This window comes from Ictalurus punctatus, unplaced genomic scaffold (assembly GCF_001660625.3).
Source record: "Ictalurus punctatus breed USDA103 unplaced genomic scaffold, Coco_2.0 Super-Scaffold_100060, whole genome shotgun sequence".
NCBI classification, from domain to species: Eukaryota; Metazoa; Chordata; class Actinopteri; order Siluriformes; family Ictaluridae; genus Ictalurus; species Ictalurus punctatus.
The window spans coordinates 381,390-393,964 of NW_026521090.1; the positions used below are offsets into that span (position 1 = coordinate 381,390).

General features: G+C 42.0%; 2 protein-coding genes and 1 long non-coding RNA gene across 3 annotated transcripts; all 3 read left to right on the plus strand.

The window, feature by feature from the left end:
* Nucleotides 1–1,838: 1,838 nt before the first annotated feature.
* Nucleotides 1,839–2,644, plus strand: LOC128630777 (E3 ubiquitin-protein ligase UBR2-like). The gene is made up of 3 exons (XM_053679051.1): nt 1,839–2,116; nt 2,209–2,348; nt 2,489–2,644. Exons 1-3 carry the CDS (start codon nt 2,017–2,019, stop codon nt 2,642–2,644), a joined length of 396 nt encoding a protein of 131 aa, XP_053535026.1. The 5' UTR covers nt 1,839–2,016.
* Nucleotides 2,645–2,677: 33 nt separating this feature from the next.
* On the plus strand, nt 2,678–3,887 carry LOC128630789 (uncharacterized). The gene is made up of 3 exons (XR_008395007.1): nt 2,678–2,776; nt 3,548–3,628; nt 3,799–3,887. It is a non-coding gene; the product is annotated as an uncharacterized LOC128630789 (long non-coding RNA).
* Nucleotides 3,888–4,011: 124 nt separating this feature from the next.
* LOC128630779 (E3 ubiquitin-protein ligase UBR2-like) lies at nt 4,012–11,778 on the plus strand. Its single transcript, XM_053679065.1, has 4 exons — nt 4,012–4,588; nt 4,681–4,774; nt 10,061–10,196; nt 11,676–11,778. Exons 1-4 carry the CDS (start codon nt 4,459–4,461, stop codon nt 11,694–11,696), a joined length of 381 nt encoding a protein of 126 aa, XP_053535040.1. The 5' UTR covers nt 4,012–4,458; the 3' UTR covers nt 11,697–11,778.
* The last annotated feature ends 797 nt before the right edge of the window (nt 11,779–12,575 follow it).

Below are 12,575 nucleotides of genomic sequence, written 5' to 3' on the forward strand. Positions count from 1 at the left end.
GTGAAATGGTTGCACCATAGAGCCCCGAGTTTATCTGCAAAGTTTGTTTCCCACTCAGCGTGATTAGGTTTAATGTCCCCGACAACCTCTGAAGTGCTGTTTAGCATCGTGCTAATTTCATGATTTCCCCTCGCTCTGGAGCTCGAAGCGAAGCTAGCAACTCAAGGGTTAAAATGCTAATTCCATTTCGGGCTTTTGGCACTACAAAATGGCGTCATCCCTGCGCCACTCTATGGTGATTGGCTGTAGTGTAGGAGCCGCTTGATTTGATCTGCAGTGGAGTTTTTCTGTGAGCGGAGGACGAAATTTAAATGTCAATATCGCAGTCTATCATCTGCATTTAATCGTGGGGAGTCAAAATCGTAATCGCGATTAATCGATATTCGATTAATTGTGCAGCCCTAATCTGCACTAAAGAAGTTTTGGGAGCAAGCAGTTCACATTTTCAACTATGAAGTCTGCAGGACAGACAAGTGCTACAGTGCATTTACAATAGCTCTCAGTATAGCTCCATTCAAATATTCAGTGACAATGGACACATGAGGCACCTTGCGTTTGCAGATTGAGCTCATTTTAAACCAGACACTAGAGAGAGACATTAGCTGAGAGACATGAGGTCATTTCCAGTAAGGGAACATAGTGAGTATCGATGCTCCCTGGTTTTTGTGGTGCTTTGTGGGATTTTTTAGGGAGCAAACGTTCCAGTGCACTGGAAGGATTTTGCAATTGAGACAACACTTAAAATGGCTGACTCCCTGGTCTCTTGAACCCATACCCTAAACTCAACAGGAAGTCAGCATTTTGATTTTTCTCTTAATTTTTTCCTCCGTTTTTTGCCATTTCCAGGCCTCGTACTTTAATGTACTCCTCCTGGAGCTTTCATCAGTTCGGCATCACATTAGTCAGTCTCATCTACAGGCATTGATGATGCTAAATTCCGAAGCTTTTGAATTTTTGCTCCTCGCCGTGGGCGTGGTGCTCTCACAAATTTAGAAGTTTCACCATGAAAAGGGAAGTTGTAATAACTCAAACATAGAATGTCCAATCTAGGGATGTCACGATACCAAAAATCTAGTAGTCGGTACTGATACCAGCAAAAATACACGATACTCGATACCACTTTGTGTATAAATAAATAATACTTTTAACTCCTTTATTTAAACACTTGAGCATTATAAAAAACAACAGTCACATAATATAAAAAAAGCAATTACAAAATAGATATATAATAAATATGTAGGCATAAAATGTTTTTTCTTTGAGATGTTCTGAAATGAGGTCTGGTTTCGGTGTATAGTTTGGGGATCTCTGTATACATGAAGTAATTTTTGCCTGGTACCTGGGGTTGAACCGCTGAAGCAGAGGGAGGGGAGCAATCACATTTTAGCCCAGAACCTTTAGCTTGCCTTTGCCAGGAGGTTCAGACTTGGCTTTCAACAAGATAAAGAGCCAAGCATACTTCCAAATGAACGCCAAAATGCTTCAAGAAACTCAAAATCAGTGTTTTACAATGAGTTTAAAATGTCCTCCATGGTGGCATGGACCAGGACCCCTCGGTCTGCAGCATTACAGGAAGATTTCAGGTTAGACATTACGGGAAGAGTCTCGGTGCTGTTATTGTCTCTGGGGCAGACATCAGTTAACATTGTGACCCCTTCCCTGGAGAGAACAGCATTACAATTCTGAAAACAGTTTTTGTAAATAATAATTCACTACTTAAAGCATGTACCCGAGCTCCTGCTACGCAGTAACTAAAACTGTCTGCAACTCACGTGTTACTTCATTCTTTAGTTCCTTCTCTTAAGTGCAGAGCCTCAGTCAGATTGTGTGATTGATAAAGAAAAGCACATAAATGACAAAATACCAGTTTGAGTGCCTAGTGGTCTAATCAGGAAATGCTCTTTGGAAGCTCAATATATGCACTTATCCATTTGCATTTGATTTGGCTGTTAGTGCTGAGGATGTCCTTAAGGTGATGTGCTGCTTTTGGCAGATTTAGTAATTCTCTTTAGTCACATGACCACTAATGGTTTTTCTAAATTTTTATGTAGTTTATTTTGGATACAGGCAGAGGAAGCTCAGCGAAAGCTTAAGAGACAGAATGGAGAGGACCCAGGTAAGCTATTTCTTCAGTGATTGTAGTCATATCTGAAAATGATTGGTCAGTTGAATGCAGATTGCTGAAGTGTGAGTGTCTGTGTGTCGTAGCCCTGCCTCCATTCTGCCCACTGTTTGCCAGCTTGGGAAACATTCTGCAGTGTGACGTGCTGCTTGGCATGCTGGGAGCTGTGCTGCAGTGGGCTATGGAGCCCAGTGGAGGACACTGGTCTGAGTCCATGCTGCAGAGGGTAAATGTTTGGATGTTTTGTTAAAATGACATGATAGTGTAGTAAATTCAACAAAATTCCACTTGCTATGCTGTGTTCATGAGCATCACTTTTTAATGACTGAGTAGTGTTCACAATTCTGTATGTGTGTGTTGCTACAGGTGCTGCACTTGATAGGCATGGCTCTGCTGGAGGAGCAGCAACAGCTAGAGAACATTGGGGATGACGATGAAGTTACTTTCAACTTCACCCTCAAAATCTCCCGTAAGTTTTGTACATCATCTCACACAATCTCAAAACCTCAAGCCTGTAGTTAGATCTGTGGTTCTTGTATCACAGGTCCTGGTGAAGCCCCCGGCAACACTCCAAGCATCCTGGCTCTGTTAGAGACCTTGCAGTGCACGCCTCACTTGGAAGTGCACAAAGACATGATTCGCTGGATCCTTAAAGTAAAATTACATCTTGATTATGTTTGCAATTTGCCTTACTCTCTCTATGCGTGCACCTAATATGTCCACCAGGTGGCAGCCTAGCATGTTTTACAATTCGCTCACTGAAGGTAGGCGCAACATACAAAAGATGAGCGTTTTTACCATGAAGTTTAAAGCAGTGCTGCTTCATCAAGACCTGTTTGAAATCCAAGCAGTGCAACACCGCTCAAGGTGGCGTGGCTGGTAGGCAAAGCAGCACCTCTCACCACTGTGAAGCACAAATGCTTCACTGTCACAAAGCGGTTTTGCTGCTGATCATCTGTAGGTGGCCCTAGGGGTGTTTTGATGTGGCTTATTGTGCGTGTTACTTAAAAGCTGTATGTCAACATGAATATTTAAATGACATGTAAGGATTGCTTACTACACAAACTGAACTTCCATGTACTGTGATGTGTGCATTTTATTTTCCATATAGTGAAAACTGTCAGGACACCTGCACCAGGCAGAACATGTACATATAAAGGCCATGGTGTAGGCCAAGGCTAATGATGTATTGCAGTATGTACTTTGAAGAGAAACAGGCAAATTAAATGTTAGTAAAATTGTAATGCATCTTCAGTATTTAATGGTATGGTGTGTGTGTATACTTTTTAGTGCACAAATGTGTTCTATTGAACATATGCTTAGTTTTGCAAGACTTTGATTGTGTATGCATGTAGTTCTAACTGCACTGCTGTATCGTTTTCTTGTAAAAGTATTTTCCTAAATTATGTGTCTTTTCCTACACAGATGGTGGTTAGCATTAAAACGATGCGCGAGTGCACAGCTGCTGCACCTCCCTGTGAAGGAACTGGGCACTGTCACAAGGAGGTCAGACTTTGAGCAACTTTCTATTCCACTGACATATTAACCATTACCCTTTAAAGTGTTGAAGAGCTTAAATCTACGTGCGTGTGTGTGTGTGTGTGTGTGTGTGTGTGTGTGTGTGTGTGTGTGTGTGTGTGTGTGTGTGTGTGTGTGTGTGTGTGTGTGTGTTGCAGACTGTGTGGGACAAAGACAAAGCAGAGAGAAAAAGGAAAGCTGAACTGTGCTGGAAAAAGACCACGGCTCAAACATTACAGAGCCAGAGTCATTTTATCAATAAGTACATAGATCTGCTCACGCAGGATTCAGAGGCTCTGGACGTCTCAGCCTCTACATCAGCAGAGCATAGATACCTAAGCATGCTCATAGTGACACAGTGTTCTTTATAAGTCAACTTGTATTATATTCTCAATATCCAGTCAGTACATTTATGTCAGTAAATCCATGCATCAACACTTCCTTGACTTTGCTGAGCAGTTGTCTGTTCTTTGTCCTAAAAGTTCTTGCATTTAATGGTGGTCTTCACATAACATAAGTAAATTCCCATCCTTAAACTCTTTATCTTGCATATTCATTTGGAGCATTTTCTGTTAGGGTAAATGAGTAGAGAGGATCCTAGGCCATTTTTAGCAATTTCCTGGTGATTAAAAAAAGATGAACCCATTTATTCAACATTGATTATTTTAACAAATTCAGAAGTACCTTAACATAAAATTAAGGTTATAGTGTACTTGTAACCATCCGTCTCTGCTTGGTACAGCCCCAGTTCATGTGACGGTGCTCTGGTGTGTGTGGGACCTCGTCGTTGGCGTGCCAGAGGAGGAGAGAGGAGGCAGATGGAGATGTGTATCCTGTGTCACGAAGCGCAGGAGATCCTACCTGATGGCGCCGTCATGGTGCTCGCTGCCTTTGTCCAACGCTCTACGGTCATGTCCGAGAACCACAAAAGACCCCCTCACAATCCAGGTAAGGTTATGGTTTACAGTGTGCAAGTCAAGTAATTGGATAGGTTTGAGTAGCCAGTGTGCTTATTTCTGGAGGATACATGTGTGTTCCAGAGAGCTATGATCCCCTCTTCATGCACCCTGACCTGTCCTTTGGTACCCATACCGGCAGCTGTGGCCACATCATGCACTCTCACTGCTGGCATAGGTGAGGAATTGGGCAGAATGTTACTTCTAGACAGCCTTCTACTTAATCCCAAATAAAAAGTTTTGCTGCTTTCAAATGTTTGTGGATATAGGCAATAGAATCAGCAGCTAACAGTAAATAGTTTGTCTAGAAAATAATATGACCTCTGTATGAGCAATCACAATAAATAAGCTAGTATTAATCAATCAGTCTGGATGTTTTGTGACCGAAAAGTCAAAAATCTAATCTGTGATGTACAGGAAAGTCTTCATGGATGTGTGGTGATCGATAAGATGTAGATCCAAATTGGATGTGTTTGGCTTAAATATGCGATCTGCAGATATATATATATATATATATATATATATATATATATATTTTTTTTGTCCCAATACAGTGAGCTGATCATCGACACAAAGCATGAAACAAAGCTTGCTATGTGCACTTGACTATTTTTCACTGTCTTAGATCAAGCCAGTGTTACTTTCGTAGTCTGTAAACTTATTGCGCCTCATGGGGAAGCAAAGAACGTTAACCTGATCTGACCTTAGGAGTAAGTGCAGTTCAGTTCAATTTTATTTGTATAGCGCTTTTTACAATAGACATTGTCTCAAAGCAGCTTTACAGAAATATCAACATGGTATACAGATATTAAAGGTGTGAATTCATCCCAACTGAGCAAGACACTGAGTGGCGACGGTGGCGAGGAAAAACTCCCTAAGGTGTTTTAAGAGGAAGAAACCTTGAGAGGAACCCGACTCAGAAGGAACCCGTCCTCATCTGGGTAACAACAGATAGTGTGAAAAAGTTCATTATGGATTCATATGAAGTCTGTATGGCGTTAGGAGCAGCCAGAGAGTATCAAAAGCTAAAGAAATCAGGTGATTGAACTTGTTATATATACATCAGAATATATCCACTGGACATTATTAAAGTATAATGAGGTGGGGGTCAGAGTGCAGGCTGCTGTGTTAATGCACCCCTGAGCTGAGAGGTGTGTATCATTGAGATTATGTGTGTTTGTGTCTGGTTTATTTGCAGGTCTTTGAATATCAATGATGCAAACAGGGAGGAGAAATGTAACAGGTATTTACATACCAGTCAGTATGTGTGTGTGTGTGTGTGTGTGTGTGTGTGTGTGTGTGTGTGTGTGTATATGTGTGTATATGTGTGTGTCTCTGCACCACTTAACTCCTGTCTCCCATTTTTACTGCATTTGTAAAACTGGAGACACTGCAGGGGGAAACCACTCAAACCCTGTAGTGTGTGAATCTCCCAGAGCTTACACATTCAAACTGAAACTACACAAGCACTACAAACGTGTGTGTGTGTGTGTTTGTATTTGTGTAACAAATAAAGTAGCAGTAAACCATTTTTGTTTTGATCTTGATGTATGTTTTGGATCACTGTCCTGCTGGAAGATCCAACCACGGCCAATTTGAAGCTTTCTGTCAGAGGCAGTCAGGTTTTCATTTAATATCTGTTGATTTTTGATAGTTCATGATGCCATGTATCCTTTCTCTGTACCGTCACTTTGGGGTGGTAGTTACATCCATCGACTTGGATAAGCAAGTTACAAGCCATCGATAAGGGAAACCTGAGATCAAGATACATCTCAGGTTTTATTTATTTATTTTCATTTATTTATTTATTTTTTTAAGAACTCACTTTTTACATTCCTTCTAATAAGTCGCCTAAATGCATTCTTAAGTTCATTCTGCTTAAGGCACTCCACAAAAGCTTAGTGGGGTAGTACTCCAGCTACCCAGGAGTAGTTGATTAAAAACAGTCGAGAGTATTTGTTTATAAAACTAATTGTTGAAGCCCTAAAAAGAGCAGTGTTCCTGTGGACCTCAGGGGAAGCAGTAAGGAGCTCTGTTCATTTGAGAACTTTAAGAAAAGTAACCTGGGTGAAGCTCTTGATGAATCTGGGAGATGTTGAGTATGTGCAAAAAATTTAAATATAACATTTAAAAAGTTTAAGATTTCACAGCATATTTGTGTGCATGTTATTTCAGTATTAATGTTCTTATTATTATTTTAAAACTTTTTTTTAAAAAAACAAAAAAACACATGTGCCAGGGTGTACAAACGTTTTTTTTTTTTTTTCCTGGTTGCGTATTTAAAATTCTTACTTGAACCGGTACATCTATACGATATATTTTCGTCATGTGTGTGCTTGTGTGTGTATTTGCACATGTATGTGCACCCATTTCGGTACTTCTCTAAGCAGGAGCTGAAGGAGCTTTTCACACTGGAGGACACGTACTCGTCCTCCATTCGGCTGCAGCTGCAGTCGCTCCACTCGTCTGCGTGCCGCTCCGACCCTGAGCTGCAGTGCCACATCTCCTCTCTGAAGGGCATGAATGTGTTTGGCGTGTCCCGTCATGACTTGCTGTTCTCTAATGAGGATACTCTGCAGGACGAGGACAAATATGGTCACAATTTGGCCCATATCTGTTCAGCGGTGCTATATCTAGGCCATATGTGACGGATAATACCCACATGTGGCCCAAACGTACTTGCTATTTGGGATGTCTGGTTGGAGTGTGAAAATTTTAGATGCTGGATTGACAGTTATATTATTAAATAACAATATGAACAGCAAGATTATTAATTGGACTAGCAGAAGTAATGAAAATAGCAAATGTTAATATTCATAAATACAGTTAATGGGATTTAGTGTTAATAGTGTAAGAGTAAGTGTAAATATGAATCTGAAACAGATGTGGCTGTTCATCTCAGTGCTTTAATTGAAGAAAAAGTCAAAAAAAGTTTAGCCATGTTGCATAATGTACATAAAGGGCAAGCAGGCGGAGCTTGTGTCCCCAAACATGATCAGTGCTTGCTTTGATGTACAAAACTCCTCATATGGCATAGAGCACGCACCATACAGCATTCCTCAAATCTAGGCCTAATTCTAAACCACTTTAGCTGGAAGACCCACCCACACACTGTGTGTGTCAGTGACTGTGTCTGTATGGTTGGATGATGAGCAGGTGTGTGTGTGTGTGTCAGTGACTCGGGTGTCTGTACAGTAAGCTGATGAGCAGTTGTATCTCACTGTCTCCAGTGTTAATGTCAATGGCCTTCAGAAAAAAGTCCAGTGCTTCCTGTTTCCTCCCTTCAGACAAACACTGTTTCCCAGAATGCACCAGTGAATCAAACGATTCCTCTTGATGTTTGACATCATTTGGACTCTGCACTTCAGTGGCTGCACACTGATGCACAACTTCACTAGAGGCCAGTTGAACGTCAGTGAAGCTCTTTACCATCACCTTCCTCTTCCTCCTCAGACTCAACCATGTGTTCACTAGGCTCTGGCTCGTCCTCTGGCTCCTCCCACTCCTCTAATTGTTCCTCTTTCGTCTCTTGTTCCTCCTCTTCCTCCTCCATATCCTGCAGCTGTGACTGTACTCATGAGCGTCGTGATGCGATTGATGTGTTTATGCTGCATCTGCGGTTGGTGCCATTATTCAGCATGGATTTGGGTGTGGAAGATCTGAGGCCCATGAAGCTGCGAGCTAATGGATTGCTAGCCAAAACAGGTTTCTCCACCTCTTCTTCTTCTTCATGCCCCTCTTCCTCACCATCATAGATGACTCGCAGTTTTTTTTTCTTGGTGGGGCAGAACAAGGACTCGTCTGCTGCAGTGAAATATACTGACTTCTGCCTACCACTATCATTGTTGGGTGTGGGGTCAGATTCATCTATAGCTCCAATGGCAGAGGTTTAGATGCATCAGCATCAAACTCGATACAGGCTTTTGAATCAAAGTCCACGTCTGATAATGCTTTTGGTAAGTTTGACTCAATTCCCAACAGAACTACAGATGAATCTGATTGCTTGAAAGGAGAAATGTGCAAGGTCTGATTTGAGTGAGTGTCTATGATCAGATTTCTCCTCTATGATTAAACGCTCCTCATCATTTATGCTCTTAAACACTTGTCCAAAATCACTGTCCTGTCACCTGTGTAGATAAATCCATCACATGCTCATCCTTCACCTCCATCCTTCCATCCATGCTCATCATCTCCAGCTCGTCCGATCCTGATTGGGTGAGATCCACCACGGCAGGTGGGCTGAGGTTATGGCAGGGTGGCGTGGTTTTGACATCATCCATCGTCGTGTGTTGGTCTGGGCCCTGTTGCCTTGACAGCGGGAGCCAACTGGGTCCTGAGTTCTGATTAACGCTGTCCATCATGAGGCTGTGCAGCTGTGACTCGGCCTGGACCAGGTCCTGCGCTTTCTGCACACGCTGGTCACTGTAAATACAACACATACAAATACAACAGCACGGCACACTCCTGACTTCAAAAAAGAAATTGCAAGCATTCTAGCAAAAACTTTCAAAAACAATTCCTCTATTGAGAACTGCCCTCCTGCTTTCTGGACTTTTCTTACTCAGCAAGAAAAAGAAAAGAGAAACTTCAGCTCTGGTACAACCGACCTTTTACTACGCATAGAACATCTCTATTTGAGGAAGAGTAAGAAAACATATAGTTAAAAGTAAAAATACTAAAGTGTACCGTACCCCTAAAGCTGATTGTTTGGTGGGGAGGTGTGTCTGATTGCTTATTCGGAAACAATCTGATGAGACGCTGTGACATTTATTTCTTCTGGTTTAGTCAAATTCAGATTAATGTTGTTTACAACACGGACAGCAGAAAATCCAGGTGGAGGAGTTTCAGTTTCTGACACTGTGGTCTGAATATCTATAGAACGAGGAACTGAACTCTCCATACCTCCTGAACCACACGCTGATCACAAGCACTTGGTGCTAATGGGCTAGGGGTTAGGCTTTTGGAGTTAAGGGGTTAGGGGTAGAGAAGATGAGTTAGGCTGTAGGAAATTACCTCTGTTACAGTGTTGGTGGACTTGAAATGTGTAGTTTGTGGAATATCAGTAAGACTGTAATTCCCAGAATGCACTGCATGAGATGAGAGTGAAGAGGGTGCAGGATTCTCTGCAGTGCCAGTGTACACCTCAGAGCTCTGGACTCGAAACATTACATACTGAAACCCTGCAAGACAGAATTGTGTCCATAGCACATTATCAGTCTTACCCTGTGTGTGTCTGTCGGTCTGTCTGTCTGTGTGGTCACTTCTTCCATAAGGCATGTGTTGAGCCATGGCTTATGGATCACAGGACCTGCCCGATGTATGTGTGACATCCTCAAATCCCTCAGAGTAGAGGTGAGGTGTGTGCGTAAATGGATTCATGAGAGTTTCTCATCTCTCTAGAGACGGATGTTGAGGAGCAGCACATGTAGACGGTCACTTCTGATTTGCATTCGTTTCCCAGCAGCACTGAGTACTTTCACACACACTGTGACTCAGTCTCCAGCATACACCCCAACTCCGAGTCTCTCACACAGCGATCAATCTCTATGAATCTCTGCATGCAACAGAGCAGCTGGGTCCTGCTGACCACACACATGAAGGTGAGAAGTGCGCGTACACACACACACACACACACACTGTATTTCAGCCTGCCTTGCTTAATTCCAGAAGCTGCTGCTAATAAGCTAGTTTTTTCACTGTGTGTGTGTGTGTGTGTGTGTGTGTGTGGAGGAGGGGGGTTTGTATTATTTTGGAAGCACACACCTGTATTTGGACTAAACATACTAGCATGACCACAAAAAGATTCAAGATCATGGCTCTACTGACGAGAGGCCATCAGGTTTGAGAGAACGCTGATATTCTTGTCCTGGGTTCAATGGAAACATGGTGTCAGAATGTGCGCTGGTCTGTCAATACAGTTCCCTCTGAAAGGTTTGGAACAGCAAGCCCAGGATTTATTTTTATTATACACTGAAGACATTTGGCTTTGCGATATGTTGGTGATTTTAAGGACATTCCAAACATGTTCCAATATTTTTGATCATTTGAAAAATGGGTAGGTTTAAACAAGGTGCCATATTTTAAGTTGTTTGACCAGAATTTAATTTCCTAATATTTACAACTAAATTTGTTAATCAACTCCTATTCATCGTTTGATCTCAAGCCCAAATGTTTCCAGTATATAGCAAACCAAAATAATTGCCCTTGCTGTTCTAACACTTTTCTCCATATAATGGGAATAGCTCAGCAGCGGTGTTCTTCACAGTGGCTGACAGTTTTTGGTCTTGGTCTTGTCACTGAGTTGACCTGTGGAGATCCAGGGCAGGTTTCATGGTGATTTTCTCTGGCAGGTGGGGCATCTTCAAGTCACTTGGTTACAGTTATATTTCTATAGCACTTTTCTAGACACTCAAAGTGCTTTACACTGGGAGGAGACCACTAGTGTGTATCTTCCACCTGGATGATGGGACAGCAGTCATAGTGTTCCAGAACTCCCACCACAAACAAGCTATTACTGGAGAGGAGAGAGTGATGTAGCCAATTCAGAGATGGGGATTATTAGGGGGTGATTGAGAAGGTCAATGAGGGAATTTGGGCAGGACACTGCGGTTATACCCATACTCTTTTTTTAATTTATTTTTTATTTATTTATGTTTTATATTTTTAATGACCACAGAGAGTCAGGACCTCAGTTTAATGTCTCATCCAAAAGACAGTGCTGTTTATACAGTAGTGTCCCCGTCACTATTTTGGGGCATTAGACCCCACACAGACCACAGGGTGAGCCCCCCCTGCTGGTCTCACTAATACCACTTCCATCAGCAAGCTTAGTTTTCCCTAGGAGGTCTCCCAGTACTGCCCAGGCTCAACCCTGCTTATCTTCAGTGGGACGCCAGGCAAGAGCTGTAGGGAAAGATGGCTCTGGTCATGTTTTTCTGCATTCAGTGATGGACTGGGAAACTGTTGTTTTCTTGTAGCTGCCCTAACTGTTTAGGAGGGTGTGCTCCTCAGTGCAGAGGTACGCTTCCATACGGAGGCTCTATTCAGTGACTGTATCCTGTGCTGTGATTGGCTTGCAGGTTTGGAGGCAGTGTGTTTGAAGTGCCACTGCACTACGATAACCCCGCCTTTGAGAGTGAAACTCGCAGCTAGGAGACCAGCAAAACACACTGTGACTGTAAACACACACACACAACATGCGCACATGTTCACATACACTATACATACATTTACAGTCACAGGTTTGGATTTAAAAATGCATTTTATTTAATTTCTGTGTGTGAGTTATTTAATGACCTCATGCTGTGGTTAATGGGAGGAAAATCTCTTCTCTTTATCTCTGGGGTGTGTGTACTGGAGAAACACACAGTTCACTAGCTCCCTCTGCTGGACATGTGTTGCATTACCTCTCTCTTTCTCACACATACAGTCCGTATATACTGAATTTGCCATGTGACAGGTGTTCCTGGTTCAGTATGGGTGGAGCTTATGTAAATTTTTTTCAACTTAATCATGTGACATCCGTTAGCTTTTCTTTCCACTTGTTCAGCTTGATCATGTATTTAATGCTGTATAGCGACTGCTGGGAGGTAACGTTAATGTTCGCTGTGTTAACTAGTGCTGTGGGTAGGTGACGGGCTAGCACAGCTGATATTACTAAACTATTATACTGTTTAATTATAGGCAGGCTTTTATGCCCACAAATACTAAAGAAATAAAAAACAGAAGCTAGTGGTAATGTTATACAGTTCAGATTATACTTAAGCTCCCCCCTCACACATAGACACGCCTGTCAATTGGCACAAGAAAGCTTGCTATTTTTCAAAAAAAAAAAAAACAACTTAAAATTATTCTAATTTTACTAACTATTTTACAAAATATCAAAATGTGTCCTTTTATGTGTGTGTGCTTCACAACGTGGCCTTATTGGTATCTTCTGTACTCTATGAACTACTGATCTGAACTGTTAAATAAGAGGT

Excerpts from the sequence above, each read along its gene's own strand:
- LOC128630777 (XM_053679051.1), top strand. The coding sequence starts at position 2,017 with ATGACCACTAATGGTTTTTCTAAATTTTTATGTAGTTTATTTTGGATA. Across the intron at positions 2,117-2,208 it reads ACAGAATGGAGAGGACCCAG|CCCTGCCTCCATTCTGCCCA; the intron begins GTAAGCTATTTC and ends TGTGTGTCGTAG. Across the intron at positions 2,349-2,488 it reads CTGAGTCCATGCTGCAGAGG|GTGCTGCACTTGATAGGCAT; the intron begins GTAAATGTTTGG and ends GTGTTGCTACAG.
- LOC128630779 (XM_053679065.1), top strand. The coding sequence starts at position 4,459 with ATGGAGATGTGTATCCTGTGTCACGAAGCGCAGGAGATCCTACCTGAT. Across the intron at positions 4,589-4,680 it reads AAGACCCCCTCACAATCCAG|AGAGCTATGATCCCCTCTTC; the intron begins GTAAGGTTATGG and ends TGTGTGTTCCAG. Across the intron at positions 4,775-10,060 it reads CACTCTCACTGCTGGCATAG|CACTGAGTACTTTCACACAC; the intron begins GTGAGGAATTGG and ends GTTTCCCAGCAG.